Below are 17,816 nucleotides of genomic sequence, written 5' to 3'. Positions count from 1 at the left end.
CGCCAAGACTTCCGTACGTTGGCAATCGTCTCTCAATACTAAACTCAATTACGGGGATGTATTTGATCAAAAATAAAACATTTACACCACATTAAAAGCATTTAATAAATTCAAAAAAGTACAACAATAATATTACTATAGGTATACAACAGATATTGCTTCACAAACGTACATATAAATAGACAATGATATTTCGTTGGTGGACATAAAAATTAAAGCGGCAGTTAAGCCCAGAAATATCTCTGCTCATATTATTAGCTTCTACTGCTATGATTCGGCCTCGCTTCAGTGGAGGCAAAAGAAATCTGTTGATCCGATCGCAACTTAATACAGATTGCTTGGCTATTTTATCACTATCAGTCCAGCTGCGTTTTTAGGGTAGCCAAATGGCAAAAAACGGAACCCTTATAGATTCGTCATTTTTCCAAAACTATAAGAACTATACTGTTGAAACTTGGTAAGTAGATGTATTCTGTGAATCGCAATAACATTTTCACAACAAAAATAGAAAAAAAAATTATGGGGATTCCCCATACTTAGAACTGAAACTCATTTTTTTTTATCAACGGGTTTGATGAATGATGACGGGGATATATGGATAGGTTTTCAAAAATGATATGGAGGTTTCTAATAATTTTTTTTTCTAATCTGAATTTCGTTGCGCGAGAGACACTTCCAAAGTGGTCAAATGTGTCGGGTCAGGGATAGGGGTCGAAAGAAAACTCCTCAGATATTGAGTATCAAATTATTAAATATTAGTTTAAAAAATATTGTATGTGAAAAAAGGTATAAAAAATAATGCCAACTTTTAAATAAAAATTAACTATGTTAATAATAAACGCGAAGTAAAGTTATTCCAAAAACTTTTGTTTTTATCTTACCTTTGTCGCTACAGAATTACATGACAGGGGGAAGTTGTTTTAAACTAGAAGTATATTTTATTTGTATTAATTAGTATAATACTATAATAATAAATACATTAAGATATTACACAAAATACAATCGGCCATGTTTACTGAACCACCAATCATAGCGATTGACGTCACGGCTCAATGTTTACTGAACCACCAATCACAGGGATTCACGTCACGGCTCGTTAACCATCAATTTGTATTCACAACAATATTTTAATAATTCAATTCTCACTTTTATCAGTCACACATCAACCATCCAACGCCATATAATATCATTTTATATCATTGTCTATTTATTATAAAAAAAAAAAAACTAAATTTCAACAATATAAGAATAACTTGAGCAATAAACATTCAATATTGTCTTAATAATACTTGATTTGGCTTACTTGGAGCCCAGAAGACATGGAAAGGTTTATTGTAATAATCGGTTACAGAAATAATTTGTGCCTAACGGTCAAAAGTGTTTAACCGAAGGAGACGACATAAATGAAGTAAGTAATGAAAAAGATTTGCAACTTTTTTGAGGGAAACAAGAGTATACATACGGGTCACCAGATGGTAAACAATCACCGCGGCTCATACACTCATGGGACCTTAGAGGAATATAAGATCAATGCCTATTTTATATACGCCATTCAAATTCACGAAAAATTCAAAGATATTCATATTATGACCATGTACGGCCAATATATTTATAGCAATCTCCTGCACGTACATAAACATTATAATTTATACAGTAAAATAAGCGACAAACATAATTTGAACACTAGAAATAACTACAAGCTTATAGTGCCCCCTACCAGGCTCTGTAAACTAAACAATTCTTTTGCATGCGATAGTATTAAATTTAAAGTGTATCTGAATTATCAATAAATAAATTTAAATCTTTTATTAAACACAGACTTATGTCGAAGGCTTATTACAGTATTGAAGATTACGTAAACGACATTATAATATGGAATTAAATAGTATTATAGTTGTTTTTAATGGATTATATGGTTCAGCCTTGTGTTGTTTCACTGGTTTGCATTGTTTTGAAAATATATTTAAACTTTTATGTAATTAATATGTATGTATCTGAATTGTATTTTTTGCGATTGACGTTGTCGAGCAGTCTTTTGATTTTATGTCAATAAAATATTTTGACTTTGAATTCCAAAACATGTTAGTATGAGAGGCGAGGATCCAACCGAGAGCAGTGAAAGGCAACGCTTCATTTTATAATATCACATAAGCTGTCAACGAGTCATTGAGACTTGCTAAGAGTCGATCAGGGAACATAATATTGTTGATTGTTGGTAAGATGTGCGCAGGAGTGGCAAAGTGCAATGGTGCCCGTGGCTATATTAAATTTAAATAAATAAAAAAAAAACAATTTTATTTCATTTGTATATAACTTTTGTTATAAATAACCAAAAGCTATAATAAACGTCATGCAAATAAAAAAACATTGCGTGCGTACAAAGTACACATGTCAGAAGTAAAAGCTGCATGGTGCATGAACCTCTAAACTGCATATGAATTCCTGGTACATGTTGCTAGGATGACACATGATTTCAACCGCTATGTTCTCCTGGTGTCTATGCAGAAATACGTCGTGCGCTTGGAGTCAGAATATATTAAGGTATACTCGCGCCATACTTAAGACATTCTCTTCTTTAACTATGATCGCCTGGTACCAAAATATTGTATTATGCTTCCTATCTCATTATCTCCCATGTTAAATAAGTACACAACAAGTAGTAGTAATTATATTTTGTACGATTATACGGCACTCTTCGTCGGCGAGTTAAATTTGCACTTAACCCATTTTTTAATTGATTATGTACTTTCGTATATTTTTAGAAATAAGTAATTCAACTATCAATGCTGTCTCCGTTTGGGTAAATACTCAAAGACGTAGTGGTTGTTTAGGCGACTTTTAATCGTAACCTTTTGGAATCTTTGGAAGATTGTTTCGAGGGAAATTCTTTTGCAATATTCAATCGCATTTACTTTAAAAACTTAGACATTGAATTCATACCTAAACTTTACATAGCTGTATAATTCGGATCCGAAATATCTCAGTTTTCCCCAATAATTATAAATACTTTATTGCCCGAAAACATCCAATAAAAACATTAAATATAACATAATATATGCCCGTAAAATAAAATCTTGTGGTGCGTACAGATTGGTGAAACGAAACTTAAGATGAATCATGCAATGAAAGAATTCGCCGTACACATCGCTGCAACGTACCATGTACACACTTTGTGACAATTTGTCGTAGTCATATTGTGCGCGGAAAAAAGAGCATTTCGTGCGCCAAGCCGCTCGGAGCGGCCCGTAATTTGTCGGTTTTTCGAACGAACAGAAAGGGCTTTCGCGGCTGAATGGCGGAAGCAACGTACGAGTGCGTTATACGTCCATGGTTGCAGCAAACATGCAATGAAAGGTAGAATGTTACGTTTCACCAGCACGCATCTTTAAAAATCATTGTCACCCTACATTATTCTATTCAAGGGTCAACGACCGTGACCGACGACAATTATAACAAACTTAATCACTTATAATATTATAGTAAAATTTCTCACAAAATTATCACAAACAATAATCGCTATTATTAAAACTACACGCAAGATTTTATTTGTTTTACTCTTTATACATTTATAAAAAAAAAATGTTGTAAAATTCATGAAATGTAAATCCTTATTGTTAAATAATTGCAAATATACATTATTTTAACACTTGTTACATTCTATTTTTACTAACATTATTAACTAATGTTACCCAACTTAGTAAAAAAGATAACATTTGATGAATGATGTGTTAACCCTGTTGTTTATCTGTATACTTAGATATTGTATTTTTTATTTTTTTGTAATTAGTTTATGTGTTAAGCGTGCGATTATTGGGTTTTCAAATAAATAAAGTAAAAATTAGCCTAGCTTCTCAAATTGTGTCAGGACTTGGCATTCTTAGACTTAGGGCGGATTCAACCAAACTCGATGTTACACGAAGATAATTCTACTCTTTGAAAATAACCGTTGGATATTTTCGTTTCCGTTTTTTCCAACGTACTTGAGGAGAACGCTATATCGGTATTGTTATCATATAGTTTAAAATCGAATGATGAACGCAGAGTGAACGAATGTAGGTATAAACTGTAAAAATCCATGTTCTATTGTTACTTATTACTTGATATGCAATGCCAAAAATACAATTTGGTAGGATAATAGAGTGATATGTAAAATGTTGGCAGCTTGTTTATTTTAAATCGTCTTTTTTTATATATTATTCTTAGGTTAGTGGTTAGCGTTAATCTTGGATTACCAGTTGTTACCAGCGAGTAAAAACTTACTCCGGTTTGGTGGAATCCGCCCTTACATATTTAAACCATGATATATAATTAACACATTGGCTAGGTTCTCTATTTATTAAAGTAGATTTAAACTTTATTTTCTTCTTTGATTTTATTCAAATGCTGTGAATTTTTTGAGTGTAAATTCCGCTACGATTTGTCTTAAACTAATTCGACACGTGTTTCGCCTCTCGACGAGGCATCCTCAGAAAAAATCATTTGGATAATTTTAGATTTCCGCAAAATAACGCCTAATTTAATAAACCATCTACTTTGATTTTAAAAGACTAATGAAAGTAGACGTAAATTTGCGAAAATCCATAATAATTAACAATGATCTTTAGTGTTAATTTCGCTAAGTACTACAAAATCACTTCGACACGTTTCACACACCGATACGATGCATCTTCAGGGCAGGATGACTCGCCAAAGGCTTGAAGAGTGACACTGTGAGATGACTCATATGAAGAAACATGTGTCGAAGTAATTTTGTGAAACTTAACAGAAATAACAGTTAATATAATTTATAGCATTTTAAAAATATCATTGATTTTAATAACATATAGAAATATCCATACGTTTGGATTTTAGAATCTATTCAACACGCTCGTGTGTTAAACAAGTAAAAGAATTAGGGACTATCACTGCTATTCGCTACAGCGATATGGACTTCAAAATGTATAATTAACGATAGCATTAATTAAGAGATGAGCATTTCATAATAACAATCAATGATAAGTATTCTGAAGACGAAATACTTAAATAATATAGTTTTTTAAACTATTGGTTTTAAGCGAGGGTAAAAGGTTTAACAGTTATTTAGTGAGTGTGAAAGTACGATAATATTTTGAAACATCATACATATAATATAATTTTAACGTTATCATTAAACATATTATAGCTTGTCCGTACATTTGTTCTTATGAACAACAATAAATTAAACTTACTTAAATAAAACTATACAATATTTTCACAATTGAAACTTGAGACAATTTAGTACCTTCATGATACGTTAACGGCTTAGGAATTGCTTCACAATTATATTATTATTAAGCGTTAAAAATAAATAACGGTATAAAGTTTGCCTCGTTATCGAGTCTATAAAATGACAATACGATAAAGATGTAAGTAATGACAGTCGTGACATTTGACAGAATATGAAAGTGTGTGTAGGGTAATTTACGTATGATTGTAAATCTGTGAGAGGTATAAGTAAGGATAGTAAAACAAATATTTCATAAAATTTCATTAAAGATACATTCACAACCCAAATAGCCGAATGGTTAGTGACCCTGACTCCTAAGCTAGAGGTCCCGGGTACGAATCGATGGATATGGATGTTTGTATGTTTAAGTATTAAATAAATCGTTGTTTTGTACCCATAGCACAGGATTTGCCTTATGGGGCAGTATAATAAGTAAGTCAATATTAAGATTATTAAATTTCTGAGTTCAAAATAATAGCGTTAATATGTTAAACGTTAAATGCGTTAAATGTTAATATTACTTTCATATAATTTTGGCTGTGGATTATGTACAGAAAAAAGGAATGTCATACACGGCGGCTTAATAATGATATTATTATTAATAATCTTACCATGTTTCAGCCGTAAATGTAATCTTAATGTCTAAGAATTCATAGACAACCGCTTATTTTTGTCTAATACTTAATGTTTGTTTGTAATAAAGATTTTTAAATATTAGAAATAATTACATACTTATAATTACAGCTTTTATAATCAAATATAGTACAGAGGTTTATTTACACAATAATGTACAATAGATGTCATAAATTTTCGTCTCAAAAATCGTGTGACTTCTGAAAATACACGCGTGTAGATTTTCTTTACGTTAACCATAAATCGTTAATTACTTCGGATAATATTTACATCTGTGTTCATTATATGTTTAGTCTTGTCTTAATTGTTTCTTTCTGACTAGCCTTTACCATGTATTTTTTTTATTTTTTAGGCAGACTAAGAGCGTAATATTAAGGCTGGGGACCGAGCCAACGGCCTTGAGGAATCGAGCGGAGCTAGGTTACCTCTCTCGCACAAGATCGCCCTATTTTTTAATTCAGAATTAGAAGCATTTTTATTTTATTACAGACAAAATATCTTTTCAAAACTATGTCACGTTATATAGTATTGGTGCACAATTTTCATACAACCTTTATCTAGATTGAATGATTAGTTTTTAAAGTTTATTGGTCATTTTTTTTCACACTGTCTTTGTAAAGAATAAATGAATTTAGTTCTCACATTCTGTAGATATATAATAATTTTTTTGTAAAAATATAAGCTTTATATAAATTATATGTCAAGAAATGGTTTCAATTATGCGCTATTTTGGCGGTTCTTGGAATAGTGGCCTTAAGTGATATATTTACAATAACTACAAGTGTCACTGTTATAAAGTAAAGTAAGTCTAAGCTTATGCACCATCGTAAGATTTTATACTTCCATCCAAAATAAACTACTAATCTATATATATAAAAATGATTTGCTGTTCGTTAGTCTCGCTAAAACTCGAGAACGGCTGGACCGATTTCGCCAATTTAGGTCTTGAATTATTTTGTGGAAGTCCGGAGAAGGTTTAAAAGGTGAATAAATATAGAAATGCTCAGAAATAAATAAAAACAACAACTTGGTTTTTCCTTTGATGTATCCCGCGTCGTTCAGAAACAAAAATGAAAGAATAGTTTAAAATGAATAAGTAATTATAATCTTTATATCTTTCTAACTCTCTCAGAAGATAAAAAACAACTTAATTTTAGCTTCCTATAGTTGGTAGATTTTATGTACGATTTAATATTTGGTAGGTCTGAGTATCGGTCGTCATCTATTTTTTATACCCCAAAAATTTTAGTTCTTGATTTTTTTTCTTATTGCTTTATATGGCAATACTACGTTTGTTGGGTCAGCTAGTCTTCAATATAAAAATGATATGACGGATTGCTTTCTGAATTACAATGCCTATGGCCAAAGCACAACACGAACTTTTATGAAAATAAAACTCTATAGTGCTATAACATAATATTATGTTTACCAGAGTTACCTGTTGCTATGTTGTGTTTTAGTAACTTTAATGAATCTAAACAAAATAGAATGTATCTTCTACTTTGCGATTTTAATTTATTTTACGCTATGATAAATTGGTAATTTTTTTTAATATTGTGATATATTGATAATAATAGAATAAATGCAATACCAATTTTATCGTGGAATTCTTCTCAGAAGGCAAAAAATTCTTTTTATAAATGTCGGGCATTTTAATAATGCGGGACATTTATAAAATATATATAATTGCGGAACGCAAATAAGTGACCATTGAAAAATATTAAGAAATTTGTTTAAGAGTATTTTTTTGCAAACGGTACATGTGCGAGTATATCAACCAATATTGTGTGACAAGGATAGCATGCTGCGACTAATTGCTCAACTGTTTGGCTCGAATAGCATAATGCTATGTATTCTATACATGTGTGTAAAACAGATACCGGGGTTTATACAAGTGTATAAAAGAGACCGTTACACTCGGTAACGTGTTAGTACACTTGAAATGTTTACCTTAGGCCTAGATTACATTATAGACAAAATCTAACTTCATTTACTACAAATTGCAGTTGCAATATAGAGCTTAATTTACATCGTGGAAGCATTTATTAATCTCTGACTGATATTGTAGATGTATGATAAAGTCGCATCGTAAGGTACGCCTCAGATTCAGATTTCACCACTGTTGCAGATGATGCCACTAAAACTGGGCGGGCCATCTGCTCGTTTCTTGACATACATTAAAATATACTATGAGCTATTTGTTATTTTTTAAAGTGATATACCTCACTTCTGGGATTAATTAAATAAAATTTATAACCAAAATTTATGAATGATGCGGGACTCAACCCCACGACTTCTCGGGTTAGCCAACCGTTCGAGTGACGCTTCGTTAGTAAATCATGATATGTTTTGTTTAACTAGGATCTACTGGTTGGAAAAGCGATCGGACGGAACCCGAGAGGTCGCGGGGTCAAGTCCCGCATCGTTCTTAAATTTTGCTTACAAATTTAATTTAATACGATATGAGATCACTCATAATGCGCACGCAATAGTCTCCGCAAATTGCGTGCTCGTTCGCGGCGCAACAGGAATATACAGAACCGTAGGTAGACATCGAAACACACCAGGAGCAGGAAGCACCTGTACAGAATCTTGGAGACTCTGTACACTTGGGGCCAGCATCAATGGTGGTGACCCATGGTGAGTAGCACCGGCAGGAGGGCGCCAAAGATGAGGATGGCCACGTCTGTGGGTCGGAGGCCGGAGAAGCCGCGCTTGGGAGGGATTCCCTCTTGTGTTGGCAGCAGGGTGTGAGTGTGAGAGTGGGGGTTGGTTATCTCTGGCAGGACGTGGACAGTCGCCACGTAGAGGAAAGTCCCCGCAGAGAACAACATGGCGATCCCTGCGAAAATACAAATATATACAATTTGTTATTTTAAATTTTAAGACTATGAGTGTTTGTTCTGTAATTTTAAAGTTTCTTATACTTTGCCACTTAGACAAATGAACCTGTGTATTACAATTCTAATGTCACAGTAATGGGAGGAGTATGTGAGAGGCTCCTTTGCACAGGAAGCTGGCTAGATTATGGGTGCCACAATGGCACGTTTTCCTGCCGTGAGGCAGTAATGTGTATGCATTATTGTATTTTGGACTGAAGGGCGTCATTGCTGGTGAAATTACTGGGCAAGTGAGACTTAACATCTTACGTCTAAAGGTGACGAGCGCAATTGTATTGCCACTCAGAATTTTTGAAATTCTGAGCGGCACTGTATTGTCATGGGCAGGGCGTATCAATAACTATCAGCTGAAAATTTTATACAATACAAGATTTGCGACCAAAATTTATGAACGATTCGGGGCACGATCCCGCGACCTCTCGGATTTCGTTCGAGCGCTAATAATAATTAATCACAATTCGTAACAAGGATTTGCAATTGTTTGCCATTTTATTAAGGTTTTTAATGCTCTTTAATAAAAAAATTAATTTTCTATCAGCAAATTTTTTGTGCCTATTTGAAGCGCCGCTCGCGAGCGTCCAAAGTACTAATTTTGACGTATAATACAAGTGGCTGCGAGGAAACGCACAATACTCTGAAGTATTTTTGCATTTTGAATTAATTACTTCAACGTAATATTTTTTTTATGTAAATAGATTTCCTATTGATGTTTGTTTAGCTGCGGTTGTCATCACTAGTTTTAGTACCGCAGACTCTCGCTACATGACCAACAGCGCCAAAATGGCGAATATCAAACAGGCACAAAAACACATTGACAGCCACCAGTCCAGTGGTATATAGTAGAGGTCAGTGATTAAGATTAAAAATATGTTATTAACGCTAACAATTTGATCTTATTTAACTGTTACCTGTTGCATTGAAGTCTGTGAGAGTCTGTTTGCTCTCGTTCCCGATCCCGAAGTACGTCAACAGGGCGAGCAGGGGCGCAGAACACGAGAAAATCAGCAGGTGCTTGCGGATTCGATTCCTGAACGTGACACCCAATTTAGTTTTCATTCTATTTATTACTTACTAGCCGACCCGATAGACTTGGTTCGGTCCAAATAAAAATTAACAATAAAATATCAAACGCCCAACTTGAGCCAACATATGCGCTATCACATTTGTTTTGAAGCCGTAAAAAAAGTTTTAAATAGCAAGAGTAAGAAATAAAAATAACACAATTGTTTTTTTTTTATGTCAATAAGAGCCGAGACGAGCGGGACGTTCAGCTGATGGTAATCTATACTCCCTGCTTATAACAATGCAGTGCCGCTCAGGATTCTTGAAAAATCCAAAAATTCTGATCGGCACTACAATTGCCCTTCGTCTCCTTGAGACATAATATGTTAAATCTCATTTGCTCAGTAATTTCACGCAGCTACGGCGCCCTACAGACCGAAACACAGTAATGCTTACACATTACTGCATCACGGCAGAAATAGGCGTCATTGTGGTACCCTCCCGCAAAGGAGCCTCCCGCTGATAAAAAAATTGATTACTTAATAATTAATTTAAAACTAAACAGCAAAAAAATAATCGAGCTCGTAAAAGAAAGTCACGACCGCGTAAATGAAAGAAGCCAATGCAAAAGATTTAATTTTAGAATCATAATTAACTGAAAGTACGCAATGTTTAACAACTCCATTGAAAAGTATATTAATTCTGATTGTTTAACTATTTTCTTTTCGTAACATTGTTGAATTATTTCGTTTTTGTTATACTTTTTACTTTTAGAATGGTTTAAACTTTTATATGTACCGTTTATTTAATATTACCCCGATTTATTGACCCGACAGTCGCTGTAAGTATTCAGGAATAATGTAGTCTAAAGTTGTAGCCAATTTTTTTTAAATATTAAAATGGATATAGTATGTTATCTTTAAGAAAGAGACATATACCCTCGCGGACTTTTTTGTAGACCTATATAAGATACACAATTTCACCATACCCTATTTTGTTGTATCTCAAAGGGTTTTCGTTGAAAGCTCCCAGATGACTAATCTTTTTCCGACACCTCCAACAAATATCGTTAATGCATACAAAAATGTACATAAAAACTTAATAAATTATATACTTAACCTTCCTCAAGAACCACGCTATGGGGTGAAAACAATATGAAAATCGTTTCAGTAGTTTTTGAGTTTATCGCGAACAGACAAGCAGACAGACGCGGCGGTGGACTTTGTTTTATAATATATAGTGATTACTTGGTACGTTTTTCTGCAGTTAAATGGCAGGTACTGAACGCGGTAAAACCTTTTAATTGATTCATATATTATTTTGTTTGTGTTGGTGACTGTACCGTGACGTCATTTGACAAATCCGCGGATATTACTGTATGTTAACATTAATTAAGTTTCTGTAGGTATGATAATAGTTATTCATACAACTGTTGTGTAATAAGGGGTATTAAAACACGAATGTGGGTTTGATAATAGTATCACATGAGTGTTTTAATACCTAATTATCAACAGTTGGATACAAGACTTTATCTACACCCATAATATGAATCTTCTATAAGAGAATCTGAAACAGTTAGCTAGATTTAAAGCATGGCTGTAGATAAAAGTATGTTGTTACACTAGTTGCGCACTTCTTTTCATTTTCTGTTCGTATATAAGTATTACATCTAATATAATACATAAAGAGAAAACCTCTTTGTAGTCAGTTTTCCTCTTTTTCTTTTCCGATACTACTTATTTAGCTTCAGCTACAGATTTACTCAAAGCCCATCAATGTCTTGGGATATTCTAAGGGCTTTTGATGTTACAAATTTTCATAAATCTAGACGGTAAAGATTCTATCTAGAAGATCTATTGTATTCACAGATTGAGAATTTCAAAATTGACTAACACTATAATATGGTTAGTTTGTGATTGTATTATATTATGAAAACATTGTAAACAAATATGTCGTAGTCAATAACGTCGAGCAGAAGAAACGAGAACGAAGATTATTCGGTATTCGTCTTATGGTAACACTTCACATGGCTATTTGTGTTCGCTATTGGGTGTTTGTTGTATTTGGCAAAATATATGACGTTCAGGCAAACATGCAAATACAACCATCCACACGTGGCAGTCAAATAACAAACACACAGTGATCTCACTCACAACACAAACACAAAAGCACGTCCGGACAAGTACACGGCGCGTGCGCTTCTAAATATGGCCATTGTGTGTGTGTTATTTGCCTATTTGACCCCTTTGATGTGCCTCGAAAAACCGACAAGCGCCGTATTTGGTATTGGCCTTATTTGCCAAATAGGCAAATAAGGCCAACACTTTGTCAAATAAACTGTCCACACACGGTAATTATTTGCCAAGTGAAGTGCCACCTTTAGCTCGGGTGTATCGGCTTGCGGTGCGAGTGCAGGTAAGAGCGGGCGCCGAGCAGGCAGTCACGGACGAAATATCAAGCGAGGCGGTTGTGTCGCACGCGCATGCCGGGAACACCATGTTTTTATTATGTTATCTATAGCTGTAATGTGCAGTGTAACAAAAGTAAAAGTGTTTCAATTGCTGTGTTCCGATTCTGACCATATGACCGGCCTTGCCAAGTCAAATATATCTATTTATTTAATATTATTACTAGAGTAATAATAAATTTGGCTTTATTGTGGAATAAAATATTAGAATGAGCCCAACAGACCTGTCCAGGCCTGCGTGCAGCAGGAAGGTGACCAGTCCGAAGGCCGCCGGAGCCTTGTGCAGCATGATGGCCAGGAACACGATCAGCTCCACGTCAGCATGCGCCGTGGTCGCCGCGGCACCTAGCGCCACGCCATCGGCTGACCAGCAAAATGTACATTAGTATTTTTTATGGAAAAGGAGAACAAACGAGTGTACTGGTCACTCCGTTAAGTTAAGTGATCACCGCCGCCCCCATTATCTTGCAACACCAGAGAAAACCCGAGCGTTGCCGGCCTTTAAGAAAGGTGTACCTACGAGCTTTTTTTGAAGGTACTCAAGTCGTATCGTCCCGGAAAATAAGGGACGAGACGAGCAGCCGTCTGCCCCTTACGATGCAGAGCTCAGGATTCTTGAAATACCCAATAATTCTAAGCGGCACTACAATTGTGCTCGTCACCTTGAGACATAAGATGTTAAGTCTCATTTCCCCAATAATTTCACTAGCTACGGCGCCCTTCAGACCGAAAGACAATAATGTTAACACACATTATTGCTTCACGGTAGAAATAGGCGCCGTTGTGGTACCCATAATCTAGCCTATGCAAGGGAGCCTTCCACTGGTGAAACGGTACCACTCTTCCGGTATGTGGTTGTCACTCGAGGACTTTGCTGCCCCAATCGTCTTCTGCCTGTTGTCTCCTGAATATTTTAAATAATTTATTGTTTATCCCTCTTACATAATAAAAATAAATTAGGTCTGTATGAAAAAGAATCTATGCGTAACAAGTAGTGGACCTTACCAGCAGCATGTACAACAAGGCCTACAGTAGCAGTAATATTCTTCTCCACCGGATTACTGGTATCGTTGTAACGAGCTGACATCTGATCCACGACCAACATGAAAACAAATCCTGAAACAGTTATACTTAAACAGCATGAATTAATAAAATAAAAAATCAAAATATGTCTTATTTAATAAAATTAAAATAAAAATATTTTTAAACTCGATTTCCAATACAATCTTTTAGTTTCTTTTATTTTATTTTTTTACTATTTTTGGATGGTCACTTTTAAGACCTATAACAAAAGGAACCGTGTTGTCTACAGCTACTGTCAACGAGTCGACTTGGTAGGTACCTACTGAAAATCAGTACTGGAAATCATTTCCAAAAATACTGAGTGGGTGTCCTTTTCATGACCCAGTATTTTTTTTTTTTTTTATTTGTTAATATAACTATGTATATATGTTTTGTGATGTCATGAATAAATGCATACTTTACTTTACTTTACTTTACTATTAACCTTCGAAATATTTATATTTACAAGATTAAAAATAAGGGAATATAACAAAAAGGAAAGGGAAAATAATTTACTGGCGATCTGAGGTCGGGAAGGGGAAGGAAGGGGGGGTTAAGGGGTAAAAAAAGCGGTTTATCTCGATTTCCGGCAAAACCACAGGTCCTATGGATAAAAGTTAATGAGCAAAGTTGTAAATAATAAAAAGATCTACAAGTTTTGTCACATATCCTCAAAATTTATGTGAAAAATTCAAATAACCAAGTTTTTGGTTTTTTATTTTTACCTTTTACAAAAAACCACAATTTTGGTGAAACATTACCTTGTATTATCCCAAACACGCTGTAATTTTTTTGATTTGTAATATTTATTGTTTCACCTAGTTTTGACTTAGTATAGAAAATTAGTAGTACCATCAATTTGACATGCTAATGCAAACAAAAACTTTTAACTTATTTTTTCTTATTTGCAAATGGCTAACATAAAAATCATTTAAATAATGAACTCATACAATACCTAAGACTAGAGATATCCCAATAACTGAATGCAGATCTGTATGACTGGCAGGTTCTGGTGTGTAATCCTTGGTAACAACTGTTGGCTCCGACAGCAAGGATCTGACTCCCTCTGGTATGATCACAGCAAGTGCTGTCCCCACCAGGAGACCAGCACCAAATACAGTAATCTTTTGTAGCTTGTCCTGCAATACATACAATATACTAGCTGACCCAGCAAACATTGTATTGCCATATAAAGTAATTAAAAAAAATTTGGGGTAAAAAAAGTAGATGCAACCGATTTTCGGACCTACCAAATTTATCGTATTACAATAATAATGGTATTCAATTGCCATCTTGCAACCCTATAGCAAATTTGTGGATGGAATAGAATAATATAAAAATCACTATACAAAAATAGTTGTAGATCGTAGAAGGGAGAAAATTTGAAGTTGTATCTATTCTTTAATGCTGAATCATAAAAAATAAAAAAAAATGTCAAACAAATAAAAATAAAATTTAGGGGTGTACTACCCTTAACATTTAGGGGGCTGAAAAAAGATTTTGTTCCATTCTCAGACCTACCCAATATGCACACAAAATTTCATGAGAATCGGTCAAGCCGTTTCGGAGGAGTCACAAGAATTTTATATATTAGATTTTAAACAATTTGTTATTTTTTTTAAAGTGATATCCCTAACTTCTGGGATTAATTTAATACAAATTAAATTTGCCCCCAAAATGTAAGCATGATGCGGGACTCGAACCCGTTATCTCTGGGTTTCTGTCTTACTAACTGAGCCAACTATTCAGGTCACACATGGTTCGTAAATCTTGGCATGTCTTGTTCAACTGCTGGGGTCAAACGGAACCAGAGAGGTTGCAGGTTCAAGTCCCAAATTTTTCATAAATTTTGGTTGCAAATTTAATTTATATATATATTTTAATTTAACAATACCTAAGTAAAAGCACTAAATTGTCTTGTTGAGTTGAATACTATCACATTTGCAATAGTGTCGGGAATCATGGTACTGTGGATTTCAGCACATGAAAGAGCTCACAAAGAACAAAGGAGCTAGGAAAGGTACAGAAGGGACCAAGGAAATTCAATTTCTGGCTCCTACAAAGCCAGACAGACAGACTCATAGCTTATAACAGAATACAGAATAGTTAAATGTACAATAGCAGAATTGTTACACTATACATTAAAAAATCCTGCCATGGAGATAACACTCCTTATAAACATAATAAAAAATACATGTTATTTATTAGTGAAACGGTGAGGGAATAGCACAGGGCCAGTAAATGGTGGGATCAAGTTTGCTTAGCTATTATGAATTAAATTGGGAGTCATATGAACACTAATTTGTAAAAGCCTCATCTCCCAATAGTTAGCTTAATGGAAGCAGTTGGTCCAGGGAAAAAGCTGAAGCACAACAGATAAAAAGATATAAAAAGGATGCAATGTCTATGGGGACATTGAAAACTAAAAAAGGATTTAAAAATTTGCAAACTCATATGAGTCTGCAAACTACATCTGCTCATAGTTTGGGGACTGATTGCAGATATAATAGAAAAGAAAAAGAAATTATACTTTTTAGTGCATATTATATCTATTGTTTTTGAAGTCGGTTGTTTTTTTGTTAAATTTTTTTTTATGTAAATAAGTGACAAGACAAGCAGTATTTTCCCATTACAATTCAGTGCCTTTCAGAATTCTTGAAAAACCCAAAAAATCTGAGTGACACTACAATAGAGGGGCATCAACGAAATTGATGGCTAAATGTGTGATATTATTACTATTCAAATATTGGCTGGAGTCAGTATTCAATATATTAATTGTTAGAGAACTTGTGGTTATAGTAAGTGTATATTGTTACAAACTTAAGTCATTCTATATCAACAACACTTACATTAAAATAATGAAAGAACAAAATAAAACTATGGTTTGTTTAATATTTTATTGATATTCAATGTCTACAACTAGATCATCCAAAAATGAAGCAGGGTCATTGAAATTTTCTTGATGTCTAGCCCATCTCAAGTAATATAATACACTCATGACATTGGCACAACAAATCAATGTTTGCCTCCCTTGAATACAAGAACAATAATAATTGGGTTTGGCAGTATTCTGTCCATTTTCTCATCTCTATATGTATGTGTCACATGTCCTCCTTCTGACATGTGCGATAGTATGTGACACCTTATGAGGACACAGTTGTTATCATGCCAAAGGATTACCTCAGGATGAGGAAAAACTTCAAGTTCATAGCATTTTTAAAACAAAACTAACTATTTATGGTCCTTTTAATAGTAAATTGAATACCGACCCCTGTCAAAATTCGAATAGCATTTAGCCAGCGATTGTGTTTATACCGATGCTTTATATATTAATATGAGCAACATTTCGTTTTGTTTCGGCCTTGGGTTTTTTGAGCATCGTAATAGCATCATTCAGACTTTGGGGAACTTACCAAATAGTAGAAGAAAGTTTGGGTAATTATTTAACTTACACTATTTTGAGACCAGCTGAGTTCGTGTGATACACGTTTTTTGTGGGCATAACTTAGCATGCTTCAGTTAAGCAACTTCCTACACATACCTAATCTAGGTTATAGGCTGATCCATCTTAGTTTTTATTGTGCTTATTGCTAAGTAATATTGTGACAAAATGAGGACTGTGTTGTAGTCATATTCTTGATAACTAAAAAGTTAGACTAGCAATTCTAACAAATCACTTACTTTTTGTTATCAAATGTTTTACGCTAATGGTAAGTTAATTACAAATTTTATCAGAGTTTTAAATACTAAAAGATCGTTATCGTCACGTTTACATGCGCAATTATGTGGCAAAACAATATTTCGTAACGGTCCACGAAAGTTAACAGATGTTAGAAAATAAGATGGGTTTTTGGTGGTTTAGAGCAAAAGAAATAATTCCTGAATAACTTACCTCAGACATGCTCACGTTAAGAGGGATACTTCCAGCCACATAGGAGCCAATTAACATGACTAAAGCAAGCAAAATAAGGACTACTGTTCCATCCATTTTTGTTTACAAAAAAGTCCCTTCTAAATTAAAACACATTCACCTACTAAGGAATGGAGTATTTGCGATACTCTAAGGATAAACACTTTAGAACTTTTAAGTCATCATTTAATTTTTACTTAAAATTTATTTCAAGCATAAGCTTTTACATTTTACAAAGAAAATATGCAACACGGTCGATTTCCACGATTTCTCCTATCACTAATATTTTTCAAATTTGTGTCTTTGACATTTGAGCTTATTTAATTTATTTAAAGGCACGGGATGCAAGCGTATATGATAAGGTGTCTTTGACATTTGACAATGCCAAAGATACGTGTGGTCATTTAAAACGTGAAATTTTGAAACATTTTTAGTATTTTCAATCTATGAATTTCATTCTAAAACCGCAACTTATACAACAAATATTTTTTTAATATAATTAGCAACTTTACAAAATATTGGACAAATAAAACAGTATTATGATATTTATACCTTATGACTTGCATCCCGTACCACTAATTAAAACAACATGCTTTT

General features: G+C 33.9%; 1 protein-coding gene across 1 annotated transcript; it reads right to left on the bottom strand.

Annotated features, from left to right (window-relative positions):
- Positions 1 to 86: 86 nt before the first annotated feature.
- LOC126974683 (zinc transporter ZIP9) lies at positions 87 to 17,486 on the bottom strand. The gene is made up of 6 exons (XM_050822240.1): positions 17,202 to 17,486; positions 14,265 to 14,448; positions 13,253 to 13,363; positions 12,472 to 12,610; positions 9,687 to 9,805; positions 87 to 8,720 (listed from the first exon to the last, which is right to left on the bottom strand). The coding sequence occupies exons 1-6, from the start codon at positions 17,295 to 17,297 to the stop codon at positions 8,500 to 8,502; spliced, it is 870 nt and encodes a 289-aa protein (XP_050678197.1). The 5' UTR covers positions 17,298 to 17,486; the 3' UTR covers positions 87 to 8,499.
- Between the last annotated feature and the right edge of the window lie 330 nt (positions 17,487 to 17,816).

This window comes from Leptidea sinapis, chromosome 33 (genome assembly GCF_905404315.1).
Source record: "Leptidea sinapis chromosome 33, ilLepSina1.1, whole genome shotgun sequence".
Taxonomy (NCBI): Eukaryota; Metazoa; Arthropoda; class Insecta; order Lepidoptera; family Pieridae; genus Leptidea; species Leptidea sinapis.
This window is presented reverse-complemented; position numbering and strand designations above follow the sequence as displayed.

What these genes read in the sequence shown, in the direction of transcription:
- LOC126974683 (XM_050822240.1), bottom strand. Translation starts at nt 17,297, where the DNA reads ATGGATGGAACAGTAGTCCTTATTTTGCTTGCTTTAGTCATGTTAATT. An exon ending in TTAACGTGAGCATGTCTGAG is followed by an intron (nt 14,449 to 17,201) that starts GTAAGTTATTCA and finishes TATGTATTGCAG; the next exon opens with GACAAGCTACAAAAGATTAC. An exon ending in CCTTGTTGTACATGCTGCTG is followed by an intron (nt 12,611 to 13,252) that starts GTAAGGTCCACT and finishes TTTGCTGGTCAG; the next exon opens with CCGATGGCGTGGCGCTAGGT.